The sequence below is a fragment of the Taudactylus pleione genome, unplaced genomic scaffold (assembly GCF_031769625.1).
Source record: "Taudactylus pleione unplaced genomic scaffold, aTauple2 ptg000041l, whole genome shotgun sequence".
Classification (NCBI taxonomy): domain Eukaryota; kingdom Metazoa; phylum Chordata; class Amphibia; order Anura; family Myobatrachidae; genus Taudactylus; species Taudactylus pleione.
Genome location: NW_028284443.1, coordinates 49,105,619 through 49,127,680, shown reverse-complemented (window position 1 = coordinate 49,127,680; position 22,062 = coordinate 49,105,619). Strand labels below are relative to the sequence as shown.

Genomic DNA, 22,062 nt, shown 5'->3' with positions numbered 1-22,062 from the left:
TTGGGCACTGGGGAGGGAGGGTTAGGGGTAAGGGTTAATTTTACCTTAGTTCCTTTATGGGTGTCAGGATTCTGACTGTCAGTATGCCGCTGTACGTATTCTGACCAGCGGCATCCCGACAGCCGGGATCTCATTCCTAACCCCATTACAGTACTGTAGGAACACACTCATGCATACAGTTTATTTTTCAGATATATTCAGCGTAATCACTGCTCATTCTCAGCATTATACATGGTGTTTTCACCAGTCGGCATCTGAGAAACAGACAAACTCTTTAATCTGTACAGATTACATGATAAAAATAAAGTCTTCCTCTGACAGTTTGTGGATGGGATTATATGTGAAAGTAAATGCGTTTATGTTCGCTGTGCATTTACAGAAAAAAGTTGTGTAATTCTGGATTGTGACATTTGTTGGTCCACAATTGGTAATGGTCACCCACAGATTTTGGCTGTTTCTTAGAGTTCTTTGCATATGCCTTCTTACCTATATATCTGTCTGTTATTACCCAGTTTTGTTCTATCAATGTTGACAATTGTAAAGCGCAACGGAATATGCTGCGCTATAGAAGAAACTGTTAATAAATAAATAAATTAATTAATGTTAAATGCAGGAGCAGATCTATAATGGGTGCAGGGTGCACAAGGGCCCCTGGATCCAGGGGGGGCACATCACACACCCTGCAACCTTTAATTAAATACTTACCTCTACGGAGTCTCTCTGTAGCATCACTGTACAAATCGCCTGGAAAATGCCTGCCGCGGCCATTTTCCCAGTGTTTTACACAGATGCAGTAGGGAAAATGGCTGCCGTGCCATTTCCCCGGTGACCTGCAAATGCGCAGTAGACTCTGGCATAGCACTAGAGTCTACTCTAGTGGCCGGAGTCTGCTGCGCCCAGTGCGCTGCTGGCCGCCGGGTCGATAGGAGGGGACCCCAGACAGAGACTGCACACTGTCCCCTCCTCTCTAAACATGCCCCTCGTTAAATGGTAACAGAATACTGACTTTAATATGTTGTGTATAGATATATTTTTATAATCAGATTTGTAAAGTAAAACTAAACACAAAAAAATCAGTAAAGAGGGCAAATTTGCATATATTTTACTATATACCTCTACCCTCCCCAGCCTGTGCTTCTTTCTTTTATATACCTGCAGATGAGCTTCACCGAGCTTTCTTGAAATAATCTACTATGCTTTTTTTCTTTTCCATAATAGTTTTTATTAGAGTTAAGAATGCATATAAAATACAAGACAAGGTGGGTACATGTATGGGGTTGAAGCCCTATATCATAGTACACAACAAAAGCATGGCAAATCAACAATATATCCAATCACACAACACTGAACCTTAAGAGTCAGGGTCAGGTGAATGTAGACTACGAAGGTCAATGGCTTTACTGTATATGGAGGAACGTTCTTGCTCCTCTCTATATTCATTCCAAATGAACCATTTTATATGGGGGGACGATGCAGAGGCAGAGTATTTGCAGTCTGCGGTCTCAAAATCACAGTGTTTTGGAATCTTATTTTCTAAAGCCAGTATGTCGGGTACAGAAGCGGTCTTCCAAAGCTGAACGATAGTGGCTTTAGTAGCAACAAAAATGTGACCCAGAAGATACCTATCTATAAGTGTCAAGTCTCCTGGGTAAAAGTGAAGCAGGGCAGTTTAGTGGGTCTACAGATACATAAACCCCTGTCACTTTATGAATCATAACGAACACCTCCTCCCACAATAGCTGTAAAAGTGGGGAAGCCCCCAAAAAATGGAAGATATCGCCAACAATATTTAGTGGTGGAGGGTCAAATTTTATGTTGTCTGTTGGGGGTAAAATATACTCTATGTATCAATTTAAAGAATAAAATTGAGTGTTTGATACAACGGGACACCTTGAAACATAAAATCGCCCAGTCCTCTTCAGACATTGGCTTGGAGAAATCCCTTTCCCATTTAACTAAACAAGTCAATTTCCCTTTTTAGCCTCTAGAACTAGGAAAATATACCACCACGAAATTCAACCTTTAAGGTTGGAAGACTGAAGTTGGGCCAAAATATATGCTGGAAAAGCTTGTCTCCTCAATGGGGAGGGCAAAGTGCTCTGTAGTCAATTCCTTAGTTACAGATACTTATAGAAATCACTCTTAGGAACATTATAATGTTGTCGAAGGTGCGAAAGAAAGACTATCCCATCATTAGAGAAAACATCGCTCACTGAAAGAAGATCACTCCTGACCCATGACTTAGCATGTAAATCTGGAATTAAATTGGCTATACCTGCCAATGATAAGGTTACGGAAGGTACCATCAGCTCCTCAGTCAGGAACACAAATTTATGCCAGCCCCAATAGTAGCATGCACTGCCTTAGGAAGCCCAGACCCTGAGGGTTTCACAGCGCTAGGGAGTCAAAATACTTCAGGAAAGGCAAAAGGACACAGACGATCTCTCAATAATTACGCAAGGTTTGGAAAACTTATCATCAGTCCCCAGCCTGATTTATCAAGCCAGCATACTAATATTTTTCCAAATCAAGATGTGCCACTCCCCCTCCAATTTAAGTAGTGAGAGAAAGCCTCATGGGGCAGCAAGATTTAGTACTCAGTACTACACCCATATTCACACCCAATGATAATCCACAGGATAGCCCTATACAATAAAACTCAACACTCTAGGGCAGTGGCAGGCTTGCAGACTTTCTGGCTGCCCCATCGGGAAGGGGCAGCCAGGTTGGTGCTGTAGGGGTAGCGGCGGCAGCAATGGTGGGCGATTTTGGCGCGATCACTTAATTGTGACCCCACCTCACCACTATACAATGCAGAGATTACCGACATTGTAAAGCAGGGGCGGGGCTACGATGACGCGATTCAGCGCAAATCACATCATAGCCCCCCGACCATCCACTTTCATAACTGATGTGAGTAGGGATGGCGTTTTTTCCACTGGTGGTGGCAGACCAAGAGACTTGCCCTCTCTTGGCTGTGGGGAGGGGGGCTGTGAGCAGCACCCGGCCATTGCAGGAGAGTCGGCAAGTATGGGCAGTGGTTCCCAAACTGGGTGTCGCGGGGTACATGCAAGGGTGCCACAATTTGGTGGTCCAGTACCAAATCAAATTATTTATGGCTAAATTGATAAGCAAAATTAGTGCTGGCGGCTGCCAATCATAAAATGTGTGGACAAGCAGAAGTGCAACCATGTCAGCCTCAACCATACTGAACCTAAGGATGACAGGTCAGCAGAATTTACTGAATTTACTTTTTTCCCTGAATTTCTCAATAAGAAATATTTGGCTTAGGGGTGCAGTGAACAAAATGCTGATACTCTAAGGTGCATGATTCAAAAAAGATTAGGAACCACTGCTCTAGGGCTTTGTCCAGGGCCTAATGCAGATCTCCCTCAAACCCTTGATTAATATTGGTAAGAATGTGCAGTGAAGGAGGCATTTATATCACTCACTGATGTCCACACTAGAACTTCAGTTACAGATATGAAGTTCGTTCTAAACTGCTTAAGAGGGCAGCGTAAGGTCTTCATACTCCTTATTAACAACAAAGGGATATTTTTAGCCCATTATCTAAAAGTAATGGTCTCTTCATCCTTTCGTCTCTTGAAAATGTAAAGGACTACCTAATTTGTCAGGGCCTTAGAAATACTGAATAATATTAATAATGATGAGTTCAAGCTTTAAAAACCTAAATATGAAAAATAAACCCAGATAGGGGATCCTTTCATTAATTGCGCAGGATGAGAAATTTCATTACGGCGACAACATAAATAATAATTTGATTAAGGTAATTACAATGTATTATTTCAAAGAGAAGGCTCTAATATATTATATATATATATAGGCACCGGATTGGGGGGTAACAAGGTGCCAATTGTAGTGCATTACTGGGAGCTGAGTAAGTCTCATGAGATACCACAAAATGTCAGAGAAGCATTTTTCTGAGCTCTGATTGGTGGAGGTCAGCGCATGCTTCTCTGACCCGTGGAGAAGATCAGCAGCAGCCTCATGAGAGGATTCATCAGAGCCAGGCAGCAGTTCCTGCTGGGTCTGTGTAACCTAATGCTGAAGAAGAATGAAGCCCCCTGTTAAACAGAAGCACTGAGATAATACTATGTTGGAGACTGAATGGGGTTGTATTGCTGGCGGTTGAAATCCCGACAGCTGCTGGCCGAAGGGAGGAAATCCCGACAGCGGAGGTAAGTACAGCTAACTCTCCCCTCTCCCCCCCAACCCTAACCCTACTTTACAGGTGCCTGACGCTAACCTCCCTCCATTAGTGCCTAAACCTAACTGCCTCTCCCCGCACCCTAACCCTAGCCCTCCCGTGGGGGTGCCTAACCCAAAGTCCCCCCCGGGGTGCCCTAACCCTCCACCCTCGCGGCTAAGAGGACGGGCGCCAGTACTTACCTCTTTCGGGCCCACGTTGTTCTGCATTCCAGCGTCGGGATTATGACAGGCGTCGGTATCTTGATGCCTGTCATAAATCCCTAGCTGGCATTCTGGCGTCGGGATCCCGTTGGAGATGCATATACGGCTCTAACATGTCTGACATATTAGAGGATAAAGTTTAATGAAACTGCATATTTGTTTATTTTGACCATATTGGTAACTCACTGTACATTCTATTGACACTTCCTATGGTAATGGTAGTACTAAAGAAAGCAAACTTAAATGTGCAGCTATTTATATTATACTAAAATCTGTGTGTTTTCTTTTATTAAGAACGTTTTTGTTGGTGCTGGTTTTTGGTCATTATAAGGTGAAGTCTGAGCAGGTCTTCCTCCTCCAGGTGTAACCAGCCCAGCACAGGGGTCAATTCATTTAGGTGCGAGTTGCTATTTTCTCTTGGAATTCACATAGCAAATTAATTTTGCAATCCAATTACCGTACATACTGGAGTATAAGCAGAGTTTTTCAGCACATTTTTTGTGCTGAAAAAGCCCCCCCTCGGCTTACACTCGAGTGATGCTCCAGGGCCAGTTCTCCCGTTACGCAGCTGAGTAGGATGCCAAATATTGGAGGGCGCCTCACTCAGCTGCGTACCATGTGGGCCGCGGTGCAGACTGTGTCTCTGTGACACAGCTGCACCGCGTGTGTATCGCTAACCGGACGGAGTTCGGTCAGCACTACACAGTGCCAAACACACAGCCGCCGGCAACGGCAGCTGTGTGTTTGTTGTAATTAGCTGCTCCCACTGCGGGAGCCATCTTCCGGCTCCCACACTGGGTAATGGGAGAGACTTCATTAGTAATGACGTCTCTCCCATAATGCAAAGCGGCCGGAGGAGCCGGTAGCAGCGTCGTGACCAGGAGCGGGGTTTCATGTAAGTGTTTTTTTTTATTTTTTTATTACGTCTCTCTCTACTGGGGGGGGGGCTACTGCTGGGGGAACTACCAGGGGGGGGATTACTACTGGGGGCGCTACCAGGGGGGGATTATTACTGGGGGCACTACCAGGGGGGATATTACTACTGGGGGCACTACCAGGGGGGGATACTACTACTGGGGGCACTACCAGAGGGGATATTACTACTGGGGGCACTACCAGGGGGGGATATTACTACTGGGGGCAGTACCCGGGGGGGGGGGATTACTACCAGTAGCTGCTGCATTTCCAACCCTAGGCTTATACTCTAGTCAATAAGTTTTCCCAGTTTTTTGTGGTAAAATTAAGTACCTCGGCTTATATTCAGGTCGACTTATACTCGAGTATATACGGTAGCAACTTGCACTGAATCAGTCAGACTGAATTCGCATCTTTCCATTCGCACCTCCCTGAGGGTGAGAGATGGAAAGGAAAATCTTTATTTTAAAGGTTTAAATGTTGGGACACTGTGCTGAACAACTTGAACACCCCCACTAATGACTAATTAGGCAATTGGAAGTTTCCAATAACTTAATTACATGTCATTTTTGGGGGTAAAAAAAGACCTCAAATTACCCCAAAAATCTACTTCTTCGTTAGTTTAGGCACCCCAAATTGAATTACAATATTGTTTAATTGACAAATATATATATATTTTTAAACATTTTTTTTTGCAATTTTTCAAGGGGCCCTCAAAGTACCCCAAAATTACTTTTTTCACTACTTGTTTTTTGCATTTGTAATTTAATGTGTTTGAGATTAAACGAAAAAAAGGTTTATGTGTTTTTAATCATTTTCTTGCATTTAAAACCTAATCATCCATTTGACACCATTTAAAAACCTACAGTACCTTCCTAATGCCCACAAACAGCCTTCTATAGGGTCCGGCTAGCAAAATTATCAGTTTTGGGGGGTCCAGGATGGTCTCCCCACTTTTTCATGCACTTCTCTACAATCTCATTTGGCAGTCAATTCCACCCCTCCGCTGCGAGTAGTACGAATAGGGATTTTTAAATGGATTGGAGAATTCTCGGGAGCGTGCGTCGATGCGAAGTCTGCGAGTTTCAAGAAACAAACTCGCTACTCGCACCTAATTGGATTGACCCCATAGTGTTTGAAGTGGTGTCTGACAATAATTCCCATGTGTAGCATGGATGCCATGTGTACTGCACTTATTGTACTAAACTTAGGGCCATATTTAATTAGCGGAGAAAACAGCAGTTTATTCACCATTGGCGAAAATGGACATTTCCCGCCAAGAAAAGGTGAAATTTTCGAAAAAAGTATTCTCTATCCAAGACAAGGAGAAAAAAAAAAAGCAAAATCCCTATTTTTGGCTAAAAATGTGGGGATTTGTTTCAGAACCCTTTGGACACCCCGCCTAATGATAAATTACCTTGACATTTTTTCGTAAATTGCGTACTTTGGCGAAAAAACGACCGTGCAAATTCTGGGTGAAAAAAAAAAAAGTTGAAAATGATAGAAAGCAATTTTTTTCAGGAAATGACTGTCCCTCGTACATTAAAATGGGTGTAAGTATATTTTCGTGTCGTAAAAATGCAATTATAAAAACCGTATTAAAAAAAAAAAAAAAAAACGCCTGCTGCAACCGCGTGCAATGTTTAAAACACTTGACGCATCCATACCGCCCCCGAAAAATCAGACCAATACGTTCAAACAATTTTCAAAACTTTTTTTAATGTATTAATAGGGGTCAATTAATTTAGCCACAAAGGGTGTGAGTTGCCATTGCCATGGCGCTAAAGTGGAGGCAACAGTACCTCATCTCGCGACCTGCACCAATTTTGTGCGAGTTTGGGCTGCAATCAAGTGCGGCTGTTGTCGCGATGACTTGCACCTGTGAGATCATTACAGACAATTGGCTTGAGCCCTTAGTTGTTGCATGAATTGCTGATTTGGAGGGATTGGGAGTCCCTGGGTCTGTATTTGGGTGGAGTCTAATGTTGTAGTCACTAGACGTGCGTGTTCATGTCTTTACATAGGACAGCCAGATGGAGAAAAGTTTGCAGTGATTGATATGTATATTTGTTTTTTCATCCTTTTTTTTCTTGTTTTATACCTACAGAATATTTGCAGTGGTTTGTGTATAGTACAGGGAATAGCAGGGTGCATACACTGGTGCTTATTGGATAAAATGTCTGTTCAGGGAAGCGCTTTTGGCTGCATGTGTTCCCGGAGCTGCAGTGAAGCTTTTAGTGTTTAATGAGGAGACTGGGGGGCCTATTCATTATTACCTAAACTTTCTCTGGAGGTAATTAGGTTTAGAACTCACATGGAGTTCTACCTAATTACCAGAGGAATTCATCATTCCTCCTCTCCATAACTATCTATTCCGAAAAGCTGTCATTTTTGTGATGACAGCTTTTCAGGAAATAGATAGTTAACTCTATCTATACTAACTGGAATCCGTGCTGTGCATTTGCTGTTACATTCGTTAACCCAGCGCATGCGCAGCACTACCTACAGCTGCGGTAAGTTCGTGTGTCCTCCCCCTCCGCCCACCTGCCCCCCCTCCTCGACTTACCTGCTCCTGCAGCAGCCTCAGGCTCCGTCTGCTATGATGTCATGTGTTCTCCCCAGCAGAACTCAGTCGTTAGAGGAAAAAAAAAAAAAACATTTAGTTTTTTTTCTAAACTTTATTGTGTTCTGCTGGGGAGAACACATGGCAGCATAGCAGACTGAGTCAGAGGAGAGCCCAGAGCGATGGAGGAAGACGCCGGGGGACATACCCAGCTGAAAGCAGGTAAGTAATACCTACTATATGCCACCTCACAGTGGCATATGGTAACACCATCAAAATCCGAAAATACATAATTTTTGGAATTTGATGAATAGCATAATTTCCATATCCCCATACTAATGTATGGGGAGTGTGGAAATTAATGCAGGGGGACATAGCAAGGAGATAGTGATATCTCCTGTGTTAAGTCTCTTCATGAATACTAAAATAAAGTTAATTAAGGAAAATGTTCTTAAAAACGTTATTTTAGTGTTGATGAATAGGCCCCTGGGAGTGAACAGTAATGTCTGCATACAGAGACCAAATCAGCAAAACCAAAGACCTCCTAGGGTTACTGACCTCTGTCATCAGGTAGGTGGCATGGTGGATTACTCCAGCTGCCCCTGAGGTGGTGACATTTAGCGATTTAGGGGTGCCAAAATGAATTTAAATCTTGCCCTCTCCCCCCAACCTAAAAACGTTGTGGTGCCCCTGACAGTATTCCATAAATGTGTATAACTATTTGTTTTATATTTTATGGAACAACAACAAGTATTCGCCCATGTGCATGCTGAAGCTTGGAGTACTACAAGCATCACCATGCAAGACCAGTCACTGGCTTGTTGTCACTGTTGTGGGATAAACATTACTGTTACCAGAACAGGTACAAATTCAGTGCATAACATGGAGGTAAATAAAAAAAGTATGAGTGTGTATTTCACAACACACTGCACAGATATGATACAGATCACCTACTGTCCCTCCAGTATAGCTTCCTTGCCACACTTAGCCTGCAGCTGTTGCTATACTGCAATAGTCCTTTCTCAGAGTTGATCCTTTTTATCCCTTATTGAGCATCATACTTTACTCTTTGCTTATGACTGTATGGTCCCAATCACTGTGTTCATTCATATACTGAACTCTGAAATTTGTTTAAATATATAAAACTCTTATGTGGTTTACACTAATTTTCTAGAAATGTCACAGTTCACAGGGAGTTTTCTTCACTGTTCTGAGGAATAACCTATTTTCAAGTAAGTAGCTCTCATTGCTGCTTAACCCTGGTACCTTTCATATAACCCAGGATCTGTTAGCAATAGCATACATCTGCTCATTTCAGTCAGAGTTCTGACCTTCTTTTTAGCTCCCCCATTTTGTTCTAGAGTATATGGAACTGTCTTTTGATGCTCTATGTCTTGTTGTCATAAGAATTTCTCTATTTTATGTACTGTAAAATTACCTACAATTTCGCTACAAAAAGTGAGTCAAGGTCGCTGCAACTTGTTAATGTTACATAGTCCTCTAAATCCAATTTGTTCAATACTTCACCCTTGTTACTCACCCATTAGATAAGTGACAGTATATATTGAATAGTTGACCATAAAAATCACATTGTATCTGTTGCCTCCTGGAGTCTCAAAGGACCATATGAGTCAAAGTGTAGGAAAACGAGGGGTCTTGAGGTTCTGCTCTTACTTTATTTTAGGAATTGATGCTCTTACAGCTTTAACGCAGTAATATGAGATCTTTGTTAATTCCACTTTTTGCAGTTGCTGCAAGCTTTTCAGGCATCTATGCCACATATGAAATTATCTGTGTGTGCTTAGTCTTGTCTGTTCCTTTGCAATTTTAAGAAAATACAGGTGTTCATCTGAGTTGGCTCTGGCCATCACCTTTCTTTCATTCTGGATAATACATTGCCATCTTTGAATTTGATGGTGAATTCTTTAGTTGCCAGTTATCTTACAGGCAAGAGTCCGCCTTCCAAGCTCGGAACATACAACACATCATTTACTGATACTGCCAGATTATTCCTATTTGTATTGTAGCAGATGAACAGACCATGACCAACTCCTTTAGTGGTGATGCTATTTCCATCTGCAAGATAAATTATATCTTTGTGATGCAGGTCACATTCTGTGAAAATGTTTAGGTAATTTGTCATGTGAGTTGTTGCGCCCAAATTTATATACCAAATATTACACAGGTGATCTTATGTTGCTTTAATTTATTACATTAATTTATGAATGAATCAGCAAGTGTGGAATTAACTTTCTGTTTGGACCCTTCTGTAAATTCTCCCTGCTGTTCTTCTTTTCATATTAATCAATCAACCTATCTTGAAGTATCCCTGTTTATTGCATCTAAGCTATGCTCTACCTATATATCGACACTTGGAACGTCCAGGATACTCTCACATTTCGTGGAGTTCCCACAGACAACTGGAAGAATACTGTCCCGGAGTGTGACTTGATAAGTGCAGCTTTTTAATGGTGATTTTAATGTTACTTCCATGTTGTCATGTATGCGTTGATTTCTGTGGTAGTGTTCATTTATAATCCTGGTTTTCACATAGCCTAGCGTTAAATGCAGTTTTTCCAGAAAGTTAATCGGTACTTTGTGTGTGTAAGGTATATGCTCCTGCATGTCCTGTGATTTGCCAATTTCCATTTTGTATAGTGTCTTCAGTAGAAAAAGCATCTTTCATGCAGCTTCTGTAATGCATCCCACATGCTTTTTGTGGTAATCTCATATTTTATGTGATTTAGCTGGACATTTTCAAATAATAGATTATGGTAGCTGGTGACCGTCTAACTTTCTTTCACCATTCTCTGAAATGATAACCTCCCACAAGATCTCTCTGGATAGTGTCTCAATCTTAAATTTCAACAGGTGATAATGGTCATTATTCTGCTTAGGCATTACCAGCTTAAACTGTGAGCTATAGGCCATTTTATTTGCTGATGTGAATGGCCAAATATTATCTGTAAAGCGCTGCGGAATATAGTGTGTGCTATATAAAAAACTGTTAAATAAAATAATAAATAAATGTAGTGTATAGGCCCATGACCAGTGGCATAATATGCTACTTTGTTCAAGCATCAAACACCAGTGGACGATTGTGGGACAAACTATACTGCAATAAGAGCAAGAAAAACTTAATATAACATGGATTGCAAACAAAAAAGGTAAGAAAGTATGCCTTCATATCAGAGTGTGTTGTTCTGGTTTTGTTGTGGACCCGGGGTGGTATAAGGAGCAGACATTGGAGCTGACTTAAAAATAAATGTGGAGTTTTTAATAAGTGGTTTGACAGACATGAAAGTGGCAAAACAGAAAGTCCGAGTTTAGCACTAAGTGCACTTGGGAACTATAGTGATGCAATGGAAAAAAAGTCCAGGTAGTGACAACAGAAGGTAATCCAGTATTCTGGGGTTTGTGAGGCTGAAAAGAATTGCAGACTGAAGTGAAATGCTGACTGAGGTGAGTAGTAGGCTGAAGTGAATTAGCAGACTGAAGTGATTGTTGGCTGAAGTGAGTTGCAGGTTGAAACAATAATGTCCAGAGGAAATGCAAGTGGAGGCAGGGTGCAAGGCAAACGACTGACACGGGTACTCAGGCAATGGGAGAGGCAATAAGAGGAGGCAGGGGAATCCAGCAGGGTTTAGGAGCAGGTTCAGGTGTAGCAGGCTTAGGCAGAAATCCAACAGGCAGGCAGACTAGCTCAGGAACTCTCTCTCAGCTTGCGCTGAGAAACACGTTGCACTGGCAATGCAAAGGAGCTCTGAACTCCCCTAAATACCCAGTGCCAAGCCGTGACTAGTCAGAGAGTGAGCATGTGACACGCCAGGATTGGCCGACTAGGTCACATGGCTGAAAGCAAGATGGCGGCGCCCATGCCGGAGCAGAACGGAAGCACCGCCAGGCCTACCCAGCACAGAGTGACAATATGCCCAAACAGGACCACGCACAGCCAATGCTCCCCGCCAGTCGCCTCCCGCCACAGCATCCTCACAGGTAACACCCGGTGACCACCATGCCGAGAAACCCTGGTCGTGACACAGAGGGACTACACAGTGTGACAATTTATAACACATATTATCCCTGTAGTAAAGCTTCCCAGCTACAGCTGTTACTATACTCAATCAGGGCTGTCAGTGTATGTTTGCACTCGTGGTGCCACAAGAGATTGCACTATATTTTGATAGTATCATCTTGGTTACCAATTGCCAGGGGTAAAATGAGGGTCCAGTTTTATTCTGCATTAGGTCAGTACTTGCTAATCATGAGGCTAGTTAAATAAAACTCTATAATTATACCTCTGATTTGAACAATATAATATTTGTAAACAGGCCCTGATTTACTAGAACATTCAGTTTATGAAGATTTGTCCCAGGCATATAATGTTCCCATCAATATGCCAGGGCAGCCAGTACTTTGTTATATATCAAAGTGCCCAACTGCATTTCTCTTATTCTGTATGCAGTTTTTTCTGAATTAAATATTCAATAAAATGCCCTCTCAGTTTGGTGTTTAAACCTGGATAAGCGCATACATCAGAGGAATGCATACCTTACAGTATAACCCACTTCATTAGTACACAATGGCTGTCCACTATTCCCACCTATTTTTCAAATGCAGAAATTTGGCTGAATCAACTATTTGTTGCAAAAAATGTAAAAAAAAAACCTAGCTGAGTTTGAAAAGTTAACATTATGTATTATATCCTACATACATGCCTAAACACTTGGAACATCTGGGATACTCTTGATTTCCGTAGAGTTCCTACAGACTACTGGAAGAGTACTGTCCCAGAGGGGAACATATGAATATCAGTAAGTATGTACTTCACTGTATACTTTTGATCGTGCTGCATTTTACTAAGTGGTAACAATTATGATCATTATAAACAACACACATTGTCAAGACACCACACAAAGCAAAGACTTGTCAGAAAACATATGTAGGACTTTATTTGTTTACATTACTTTTTTGCGGCTTGGGCCCAGACAGCAATTACTAAACTTTATTAATAAACATCGACTAATTTACCTCCTGGTGTAAAACCCTTAGAATGTTATTTTACACCATTTAAGTCAGCAGAGATTACAGTTTTTGTCAAACTACAGTAAAACACAGGAATAGAGGATAGTACTCATACATATGTTGAAAATAATTTTGATTGCTACTTGAGATACTTGCCCTCTACATCAATCTTAAATAAATCATTTAAATCATGTTATTATTTCATCAGTTGATAACAACCTCTAAATTCAATTGATGCTAATACACACAATGCAAGGTGAACCATATGGCCTTAATGTTAGTAAATGAGTACTACTACTTCATTAAGTCAGAAGTAACTGTGCCAGGTCATAACATTAGTGGATGCCTGCAGGAAAAGTTCTTAGCAATAAATGAATTACTATACAAATTACATTTTTTTTCAAAGCATATGTAATTACTTAATGCAATAAACATCTATTTTATCCCTGTTGGATGGAAAAATAATAGTGAGAAGACCGTGATTTTCTGATTACCTATGCATGGCTACAGTACTTAATAGTAGTGCGGTAATCAGCTGAGCGCACAGCTGTGCTGGTCTTCATTAGCTAAATAAGAAAACAGCTCATTAACAAAACACTGGACAACTAATTTTACTTAATCAACAATTGCACTAATTACAAAGCTTACAAATGGCATGAAAGAGGTAACAGCCATAAAATAAATCAGACATACTATAAAGTAAATAGAATTACAGTAATTATCATGAATTTTTTTTTTAATTAAGGATCAAATGCCTTCATTATTTTTAGAAGACTGCTCACCCCAAAATTATTAGATGACTTACTAAAAAAATAACAGTATTCACAAATTCAAGTTCATGAACTTGTAAGCTATAAAGACTCGAGACAAAGGCTGGGTACACATCAGGCAATATATTGGACGATAAATTGTTCTGACGCGGATCGGAATGAGATATCGTTCATATTGCTCAGTGTGTAACCTCAATTGTACATGAGTCATCAGTGACGTAGTCCCATCTAATATGCTGCACATCAGATGGGTCGAGCACACTGACGACAGCATGCAGGTGAATGCGGGATGGAAGGGTATATCATGCGGTTGTATATCAGAATGTGCAGTGTGTTTGGCGCACGATATATTTATCCGTCAGGTCGGCTGGGATACACGTCGTTCTGATGTGTACCCGGCCAAAGGGGAAGATTTGTTTTCCTAGGCACTTCCTGTCTATAAGCCTATGGACAGAATTTTAAATTGCTCTTTACTGGTAAAAAGAGACAATATAAAAAGTAACTACAAATGAAAACAAGAAATCCAGTCAAGCAAGGCATGAGAATGTGGACTATATATTTGTCCATGTGTTATGATGCCTTTTCAATTCAGATAGATTATTGACTTTCTCCTGAATGCCTGGATGTTTTTACAGTCCAAGAGAGGGTGTAGTTCAGGGGGATGGAGTCAGCATCCCGGCGTGGGGTATGCCGACGGCCTAAAAACCGTCTCAATCCAGTATCCAAACCCCTGGCATCCCGAAGTTAAGTATTGGGGGTAAGGAAAGGGTTAGGGTTAGGCACTAAGGGAGGAGGTTTAGGGTGCGGGGAGGTTAGGTTTAGGCGCCAGGGAAGGGTTAGGATTAAGGTAGGGGTAAGGGTTAGTGGTAGTATACTTACCTACGGGTGCCGGGATGCTGACTGTCGGTATGCCGCTATCTGTATTCTGACCAGCGGCATCCCGGCCATTAAGTCATCATGCAGTAAAGCTAGAGGGATTCCTGGAACAAACTCAGGTGCAAGTAATGGGGTCTAAAAAATACAAAAGGGTTTTAAGAGGATTGTCCACTACAGGATGAACACCCCCCCCCCCCCTTCTCCAATTGGTGAGAATATCCTGCTCCAGTTTATTTTCATGATTCAACTGTGCCTCAAAGTCCATTGTACTGAACAGAGGCATTGCTGTTTGCAAGCAAACCTGAATGTGAACATAGGATGCTGTTTTAGTTGCTCTTTTTTGTTAGCCAGCCATTCGCCTGAAAAACTATACAGATGCAATTTCTGTTCTGTTCAGGAGTGATAAGAAGTACAGTCACAGGGGTGTAAGAGCATAAACACTAGGTAAGTACAGCTGTATCTATGGAGGCTCCAAGCCAGGTAACCACACAAGTGACTTGTTGGAAAGAAGTAAACACTCTTACCTTTGAGGAGACTATCCTGTTATCTGGATACCTCTGAGGAATGTAAGCTTCAGTACCTGAAGGAGGCTCTTTGTGTCCGACATAAATAGTGCGATTGTCTACCCAGTTTTCTTCCCCAGCACACTAGAAAACACAAAGGGATTAGATCATTAACTTGTTACTGCAAAGTCTTTACAACGGTCATAAAGGTATATTAATCTTTATCCGAGATAACATCCTATGGGATAGTAAAACTTGATACTTGTATTTTAATCAAAAACAATGTAAATAAATCCCACTTTTCTTAATGTTTTTCCTTTGTTGAGTTAATTCAACACAAACTTTAGTAGATTTCATTAGTATAAAGTAAAAGTTTGTAGTTTTGACAGACTATAGGATCCTGCCTATCAATGTACACATATTAAGGTAATTGATAAGTTTTGCTACTTAATTCAATTTATTTTGTTTATTTTCATTTGGAAAATAGAGAAAAGTATGTGTTTACAGAATTAGCAAATCCTCCTACAGATTGATTTTGCAATCGGATATAAAAAAGATAACTTGAATTTATGCATTAAATACAATAGCATTGAGACAGCAAATTTGTCTTTTATATGAGGGCAACAAAATAAACTAATATGTCTGAAATATAAGGTTGAATTGTTCTATAATTGCCCCTCTTTGGTGTTAAGTGATAGGGTTATCGGGAAACTAAAGCTGGGCATCCACTATACAATTTTCTCTCAGATATCTGTCCAATCTGGCTGGTTGGAATGAAAACCTGGTAATGTATGGGAGCAAATGACAATCGTCCATTTGCTCACAAACACTGGAAAATAGCCAAAAATGGTCGTTCAGACAAATTGATTAAAATACACAAATTTAATGAATTTGAACAAATTTTATTGTCCTTTTTTCATTGTTTAAAACCATATAATCGACTGTCATTTGCTCCCATACATTACCAGGTTTTCATTCCAACCAGCCAGATTGGACAGATATCGGACAGAAAATTGTATAGTTGATGCCCAGCTTTACACACACATAGAAATTTTTTAAATGGTCTAAAAATTATATCTCAGGTAGGAGGATATAAAAATTATTTAAAAGAAAATATGGGTAACTACAAATCTTCTCTTTACTTACAAGATACATTCAACTGGGTTTCATATTTATAGTGGAAAAAGCTATTTATAATTGAAAAGTCCTTTTGCAAAGCTGCATTACTATAGATTCAAGTATACTCTATATGAGCAAAAATGCTACCAGCATGTGTACAAGATATGCATGTTTCTCATTACATATTAACAGTGTACCATAACAATTGGACCAGTGAAAGCAGACACAATGCTCAAATTACCCTGCACACAGTATCAGAACAGACATGGTGTTTGACCTGACCGTCTTGTGCTTGTAAACAAGAAATTAGTGTTCTCAATCTAATACTTTCTGGGAGCTAGACAGACAAAAAGTGCGTATCAGTTATCATCATAAATCAATCCCAGCGTGAGCATTGAAGCAAAGGAAACATTAAAGTTCAATAAAAAAAAACTAATGTAAATAATTTAATTTATATATAAACGTTTACAATCCATTACAAGGAAAAATAATGTAGCAAACTACAAATCAGTTTTATCTCAGAAATTGACTAAATGATAATGTAATGGGATTGTTGACCTATAATAAAGGGCATATGGTTACAGGAACAGTTCTAAAAATTATACGATAATAAACTTTTCGTTAAGAAACTATTATTTTAATAAGAAATCAGAAAGGGCAGTTACATCATAGTCTGCCTGATACAAACAATATTGATCATTCCTGAAATCAAAGGACTAAAGGTGCATACACACGGACAGATAATATTGTTACGATATGAAAGATAACGATATCGTTCAACGATATATCGTTTATATCGTTCATTTTTATTCAGTGAACAACCAACGATGCGCGTTCCCGCAGGAACGGTAATGATATCTATGATCGTCCGTACAAGCAGGCCAATCTGGACGATATCGTCAACTTTGCATGTTCAGAGATGTGGCAGGATGACTTCACTGAAAGATATCTTTCAAAGAGATCTTTCAAAGAGATCTTTCAAGTCGTTGGTGGTACAGATCGTCCCGTATTTATGCACCTTACAACACAGTTAGACATGTTCCAAGCAGATGTACAAGTCAGTAAATTTCATACACTAGTTACATATCATACAGACTGAGCAACAAAGAGAAAAGAGCAATTATGCTATCATGTAATAAAATATGTAAATTATGTGCCCATCATATAGCGCTCTGTTCTTACCATAATTATGGGGCTAGGCATATCCTATACAAAATGTCGAAAAATGTGAAATATGGGAGAATAATACTCACATCATCTCGTTGGAGAGAAGGTATCAAAGCTTGGAGAGAGAAAAAGTACTAGCCAATCAGCTCCTAACTAATTTATCAAACACAGCCTGTAACATGAGTTAGGAGCTGATTGGTTGGTACTTTATCTCTCTCCGCTTTATTACTCTCCAAGCTTTAATACATCTCCCCATTGGTGAGTTCTAGACAGAAAATACACCCCTTACTGCCTTTTGGGTGCTGTGAAAACATTTATAGGGACTGCTTCTCTAAACAAGTGTGCTGTACGTTTTGGGGAAACCAGCATTACTGTATGTGTTACACACTTTGGGCCTGATGCTGAGTTGAACACAAATCTGTAACTGCTCCTGCATTGTGCATGTAGAAATGAGCATATTGCTGAATGCAGAGATGACAACAGTTTGCAGTGCACCTGCCCACCATCTGTGTGTTTAATCTGCTGCTAGTCATCATCAGTGTGCACTTGCACCAGCCTATGCAGAACTTGGTGCAAAAGATACATCTACGCTCATATCCAACAATGCATACTGTAGGCTGTAGTTCCCTTGCCTTGCAGACAATGACTTTTGAATATGTGAAAACAGTGCATTACCGCCCAGTTACACCTGATCAGTCACAAGTGCAGATGCGATCATGGCGGTTATCAGGGGTTACTGGGGTACACAAGTATGGGCACCCGCAGGGTCAGGGGAACCACTGGTGGTGATGACCCTGATGTTAGCTACTTCTGATTCACTGATTCACAGTCTGATTGTGAATCAAAAGTAGTCTGTAGCCTGAATTAATGGCGTCTGCAGTCTCTTAGGGAATACTCCTTTCGCCTCTTATTGGTACCATTCTATGATGGCCTTTCCTCCTCACTGCCATCCTCAGGGACCAGCGCTTCTTCCAGCAGCCATGGAAGATCTACATCAGATTGGTGTAGGTGGAAGGAAAAGTGTGTACAGGACCAAACTGACAGAGAAGTGGACAGCAAGTATCTGTCCCTGGTGTGTTGCCAGCAATAAAAGAGGTAGCACCCGTGCTTTGAGACAGTAGGTGGGAGCTGGAACTATGCAGGGATGGGACATTGAATGAAAACATCAGAAGTAAAAGTCGTAAAACATTGTGGGCCTGATTTGGAGTATCACGCTAAGTTGATGCCGCACACAAGCGGCTGATGTTCTCAGTCTGCACATGCATCCGAGCCGCACTAGGCATGCATCCTGATGGTTACCGCTGAAAGCCGCAAATCGAATTTAGATGGAGAGAGGCAATTTCAGTAGGCATTGCTGGGTGGTAACAGTGGAGTGGCTCGTGAGCAGCAACTGCGCCCAAAGACGTAGTTACACTAACCCCGGCGGCCTTGCTCAGATGGGGAAATAGCACCTTCCACAGGGTAGGTGCAATCTCCGATGGTGCGTCCAATCATGTGAACAATGGAGTGTCTTAATATGCACAGCTGCGGATTAGAACAACATCAGGTTGGTGTCAGCCCATCTTCTGTGGCATTAGCATAAAGATGCAGTTGCAGCTATGTATAAAGATGCAGCCATAATAAAGGGTAAAAGATGAAGACGACTAACCCAAGGTCTATGAATAAGACCCCATGTGTTGTATTTATAGAATGCTTTTCTAAAGCCAGTGTTATCTATCAGAGGTTGAAGGGGATGATAGAGCTGACATTCTAGAAATATAAAAAGATATACTGCGTCACTCTGCTGCTCTGTTCTAACACATTACACATACTACTGACATAATGGCTATATGATATCACTAGTATGCTCTCTGTTTTATATGGTGGGCTCAAGAATGCGCTCTATTGCATGGCAGACAGTCACTAGGATGCTCTCTGTAAGCTATAGCAGTGCATTGCATAACTCCCAACATCCTACAGCCTTCGGTGAGCGCACTCACACACACAAAAAAAAAAAAAATGGCATGGCCTTGAGGCACACTCCCATTTCTAGTCATTCTGGGGGCATGCCCAATGCTCCTCGAAGATTGAGGTAGGGATAGACCTGTTTTTCTCATTTCTCGTCTGATGGAAGCCACAGATGCGACTGAAATGTGCACAACCCTGAATTGCCCATACATACATATGGCCAGTTCTGGCGTATGCATAATGCAAAACCATGCTAGATGCGCTATACAAATGGGAGTACGTTTAGCTCTGCATCAGTTGCTTTGAGTGGAGGGAAAAAAAACAAAAAACTAGGAGACATGGGAACTCTACCTGTTATTGTAGATACGTCAGGAATCTGGATTATGGGAAAAATAAGGATTGTAAATTTACATTTTGTTTTCAATAGAATAATAGGCTGATAGGGTACCACAGCTATACAAGAATACTGTACATTACTTTTGTTGCAAACCTGTGTTATTGTTGCAGACACACAGAGCCGGATTCTATAAGGATCGTAATTGCAAAGTTGCAATCAGGCAGCTTTGCAATTGCGATCCTTTCCAGATATAGTAATGCACATGAGGCATCACGCCCCCTGTGCATTACTTAACCGAGCTGAGTTGCTCAATGCAGCATCGGTTAATCTGCGTACCATCGGCCAGCTGTCGCAGTTTAGAGGAGAGGCCAGGAAATATCCCTGCCCCCCAATGGCGGTGACACGCCTGTGTTTCGTGTAACGGAGGCTGTCGCCGCCCCCTCCCCTCCCCCAAACGGCAGCAGACTGTCAATCACAAAGTCTGCTGTCAGTTTGCAAGCAAACTCGCAGACCCGCTCTGCACATTCGCAGAACAGGTCTGGCGCCTGAGCAGATTCCCAAACATTGGGAATCTGCATTCAGTAGTGCACGCAGGCCCACAGGCTTTATATGAAGGTAATATTTACGCATCTGGTAATTGGTGTGCTCTGGTGTCCCAATAGGCACACAAATACTGGTGACAGGTGTTCGGGTAGTTTCTATTAGAGATGCCTATTACATGAACTTATCTTTAGAATGCCAGTATGGTAAAATATCTTCAGATACCTTCCATCAATGTGCAATTTAAGTATCAAACATAGCACTATGGGGTCTATGTACTAAGCATTGGAGAGAGATAAAGCAGATGGAGATAAAGTACCAACCAAACAGCTCCTGTCACTTTACAGGCTGTGTTTGAAAAATGTCAGGAGCTGATTGGTTGGTACTTTATCTCCATCTGCTCTATCCCTCTCCAAGGCTTAGTACATAGACCCCTAAATTATGAAATCAATGTATAGTGTATAGGGTATAACTGAAATGAAACTATACCATTTTAGGAAGCTAACCATACAAAGCTGCTGATATGTGCAGAGTCACCAACAGCAAAAACAGCATAGGCTGACAGAAATTGAAATGTCATCTACATAAATATAAAAAGATCAATATTATGTATTTTAAAGATTTAAACACAAACTGCTGATCAACCAAGACACAAGTCTGCATCCATTTTCTATTAGTCACCAATAAATATTTTAAGTGTCAAAGGGATCTTGTCCACAGAAGGTAAACATCAGACTTTATTGGAATAAAGTTTATTGCCAGTAACTACTTAATTTCAGCATACTTATCTGTAATTGCTGACACAGGTATGTTCTGTAGTAGAATGGCCATGATGGTGTAAATGAATATAACATGGATACATTTATTTAATTGGATTTACAAAAGCTACTGTTATGGGCATGAGTATTATTTGCCAAATAAGGCTAGGATAGGATTATACTTATGTAGGAGCATTTTAATAAAAGCCACAAAATGGAGCATATTTCCTGGGCCCACCAAGAAAAGGGGTCTTTCCAAAAACACATCATCGTAATGGAGTCTGTAAAAGAACTAAAATGGTTTCTACCATAAATTAGAAACTGGGAGAATTTATTGCATTTGATGTGTTTGTTACTAACATTTGGCGATTACTTTAGGTTTCCCTATTGCATTTACATGCATTAAAAAAAGAGTCATGGGTAAAAAATGCCATTGGTTATGGTGACACTAGAAATAGTGGCTTCTCTTGTAAGATCCATTTCACGAATATTAAAAGTTCTAGTAAAATGCATCTAAAAAAAAAAAAAAAAAAAGCTAGTTGGTATGAGCCTTCATGGTCATGTCCACTTCTGAAATAATGTTGGTTAGATGTTGTGTGCAATGTCATTGTAAAGAAACAGAACTCTATCATTATATCTAGCGATCACCTTCATCATTCATTTCTAAGACATCACAAATTTTGCAGCACTGGAAACTTGGCATCTAAAACAATCTGTAAGAACAAATTACTAGTATAAATCTAAGAAGTATAATCACAAGTAGCAGGTGATCAAAGTACAACTTCATAAGTAATGGTGAAGCATAGATACATAAAACTCACAACCACCCCCTCACTCCCACCCCACAAAAAAAGGAACAATGAAGTATATGAGGCATAAGGTGGAGAGGGCCCTGCTAATGATAACTCACAATCTAGAGGGAGGGGAACAACAGAGGTAGTAGGGGCAAATTATACATAAGTAGATGTTGCAAGTGGAGCATAAAGAGGTACTGGTCAAGGAATGGATCAATGAAGGGGTAGGTTAAGCAATGGTGAAGAGGTGAGTTTGAAAGTTCTTGAAAGACTGGAGAGGTAAGACTGGGAGTTCCATAGGTGGAAAGCAGCATGAG

The 22,062-nt window shown here is 40.8% G+C and overlaps 1 protein-coding gene across 7 annotated transcripts in view; it reads right to left on the bottom strand.

Annotated features, from left to right (window-relative positions):
* ATP11A (ATPase phospholipid transporting 11A) overlaps positions 1-22,062 on the bottom strand; it is a 246,323-nt gene that overhangs the window by 150,202 nt on the left and 74,059 nt on the right. For all 7 annotated transcript variants that reach the window (XR_015872874.1, XM_088458516.1, XM_088458480.1 and 4 more), the window contains exon 2: positions 15,105-15,227. Coding sequence is in view for 6 of the 7 variants with exons in the window: in XM_088458516.1 (XP_088314642.1) it covers positions 15,105-15,227 (123 nt within the window). In the remaining variant the exon portion in view is untranslated. The remainder of the gene's footprint in view (positions 1-15,104; positions 15,228-22,062) is intronic.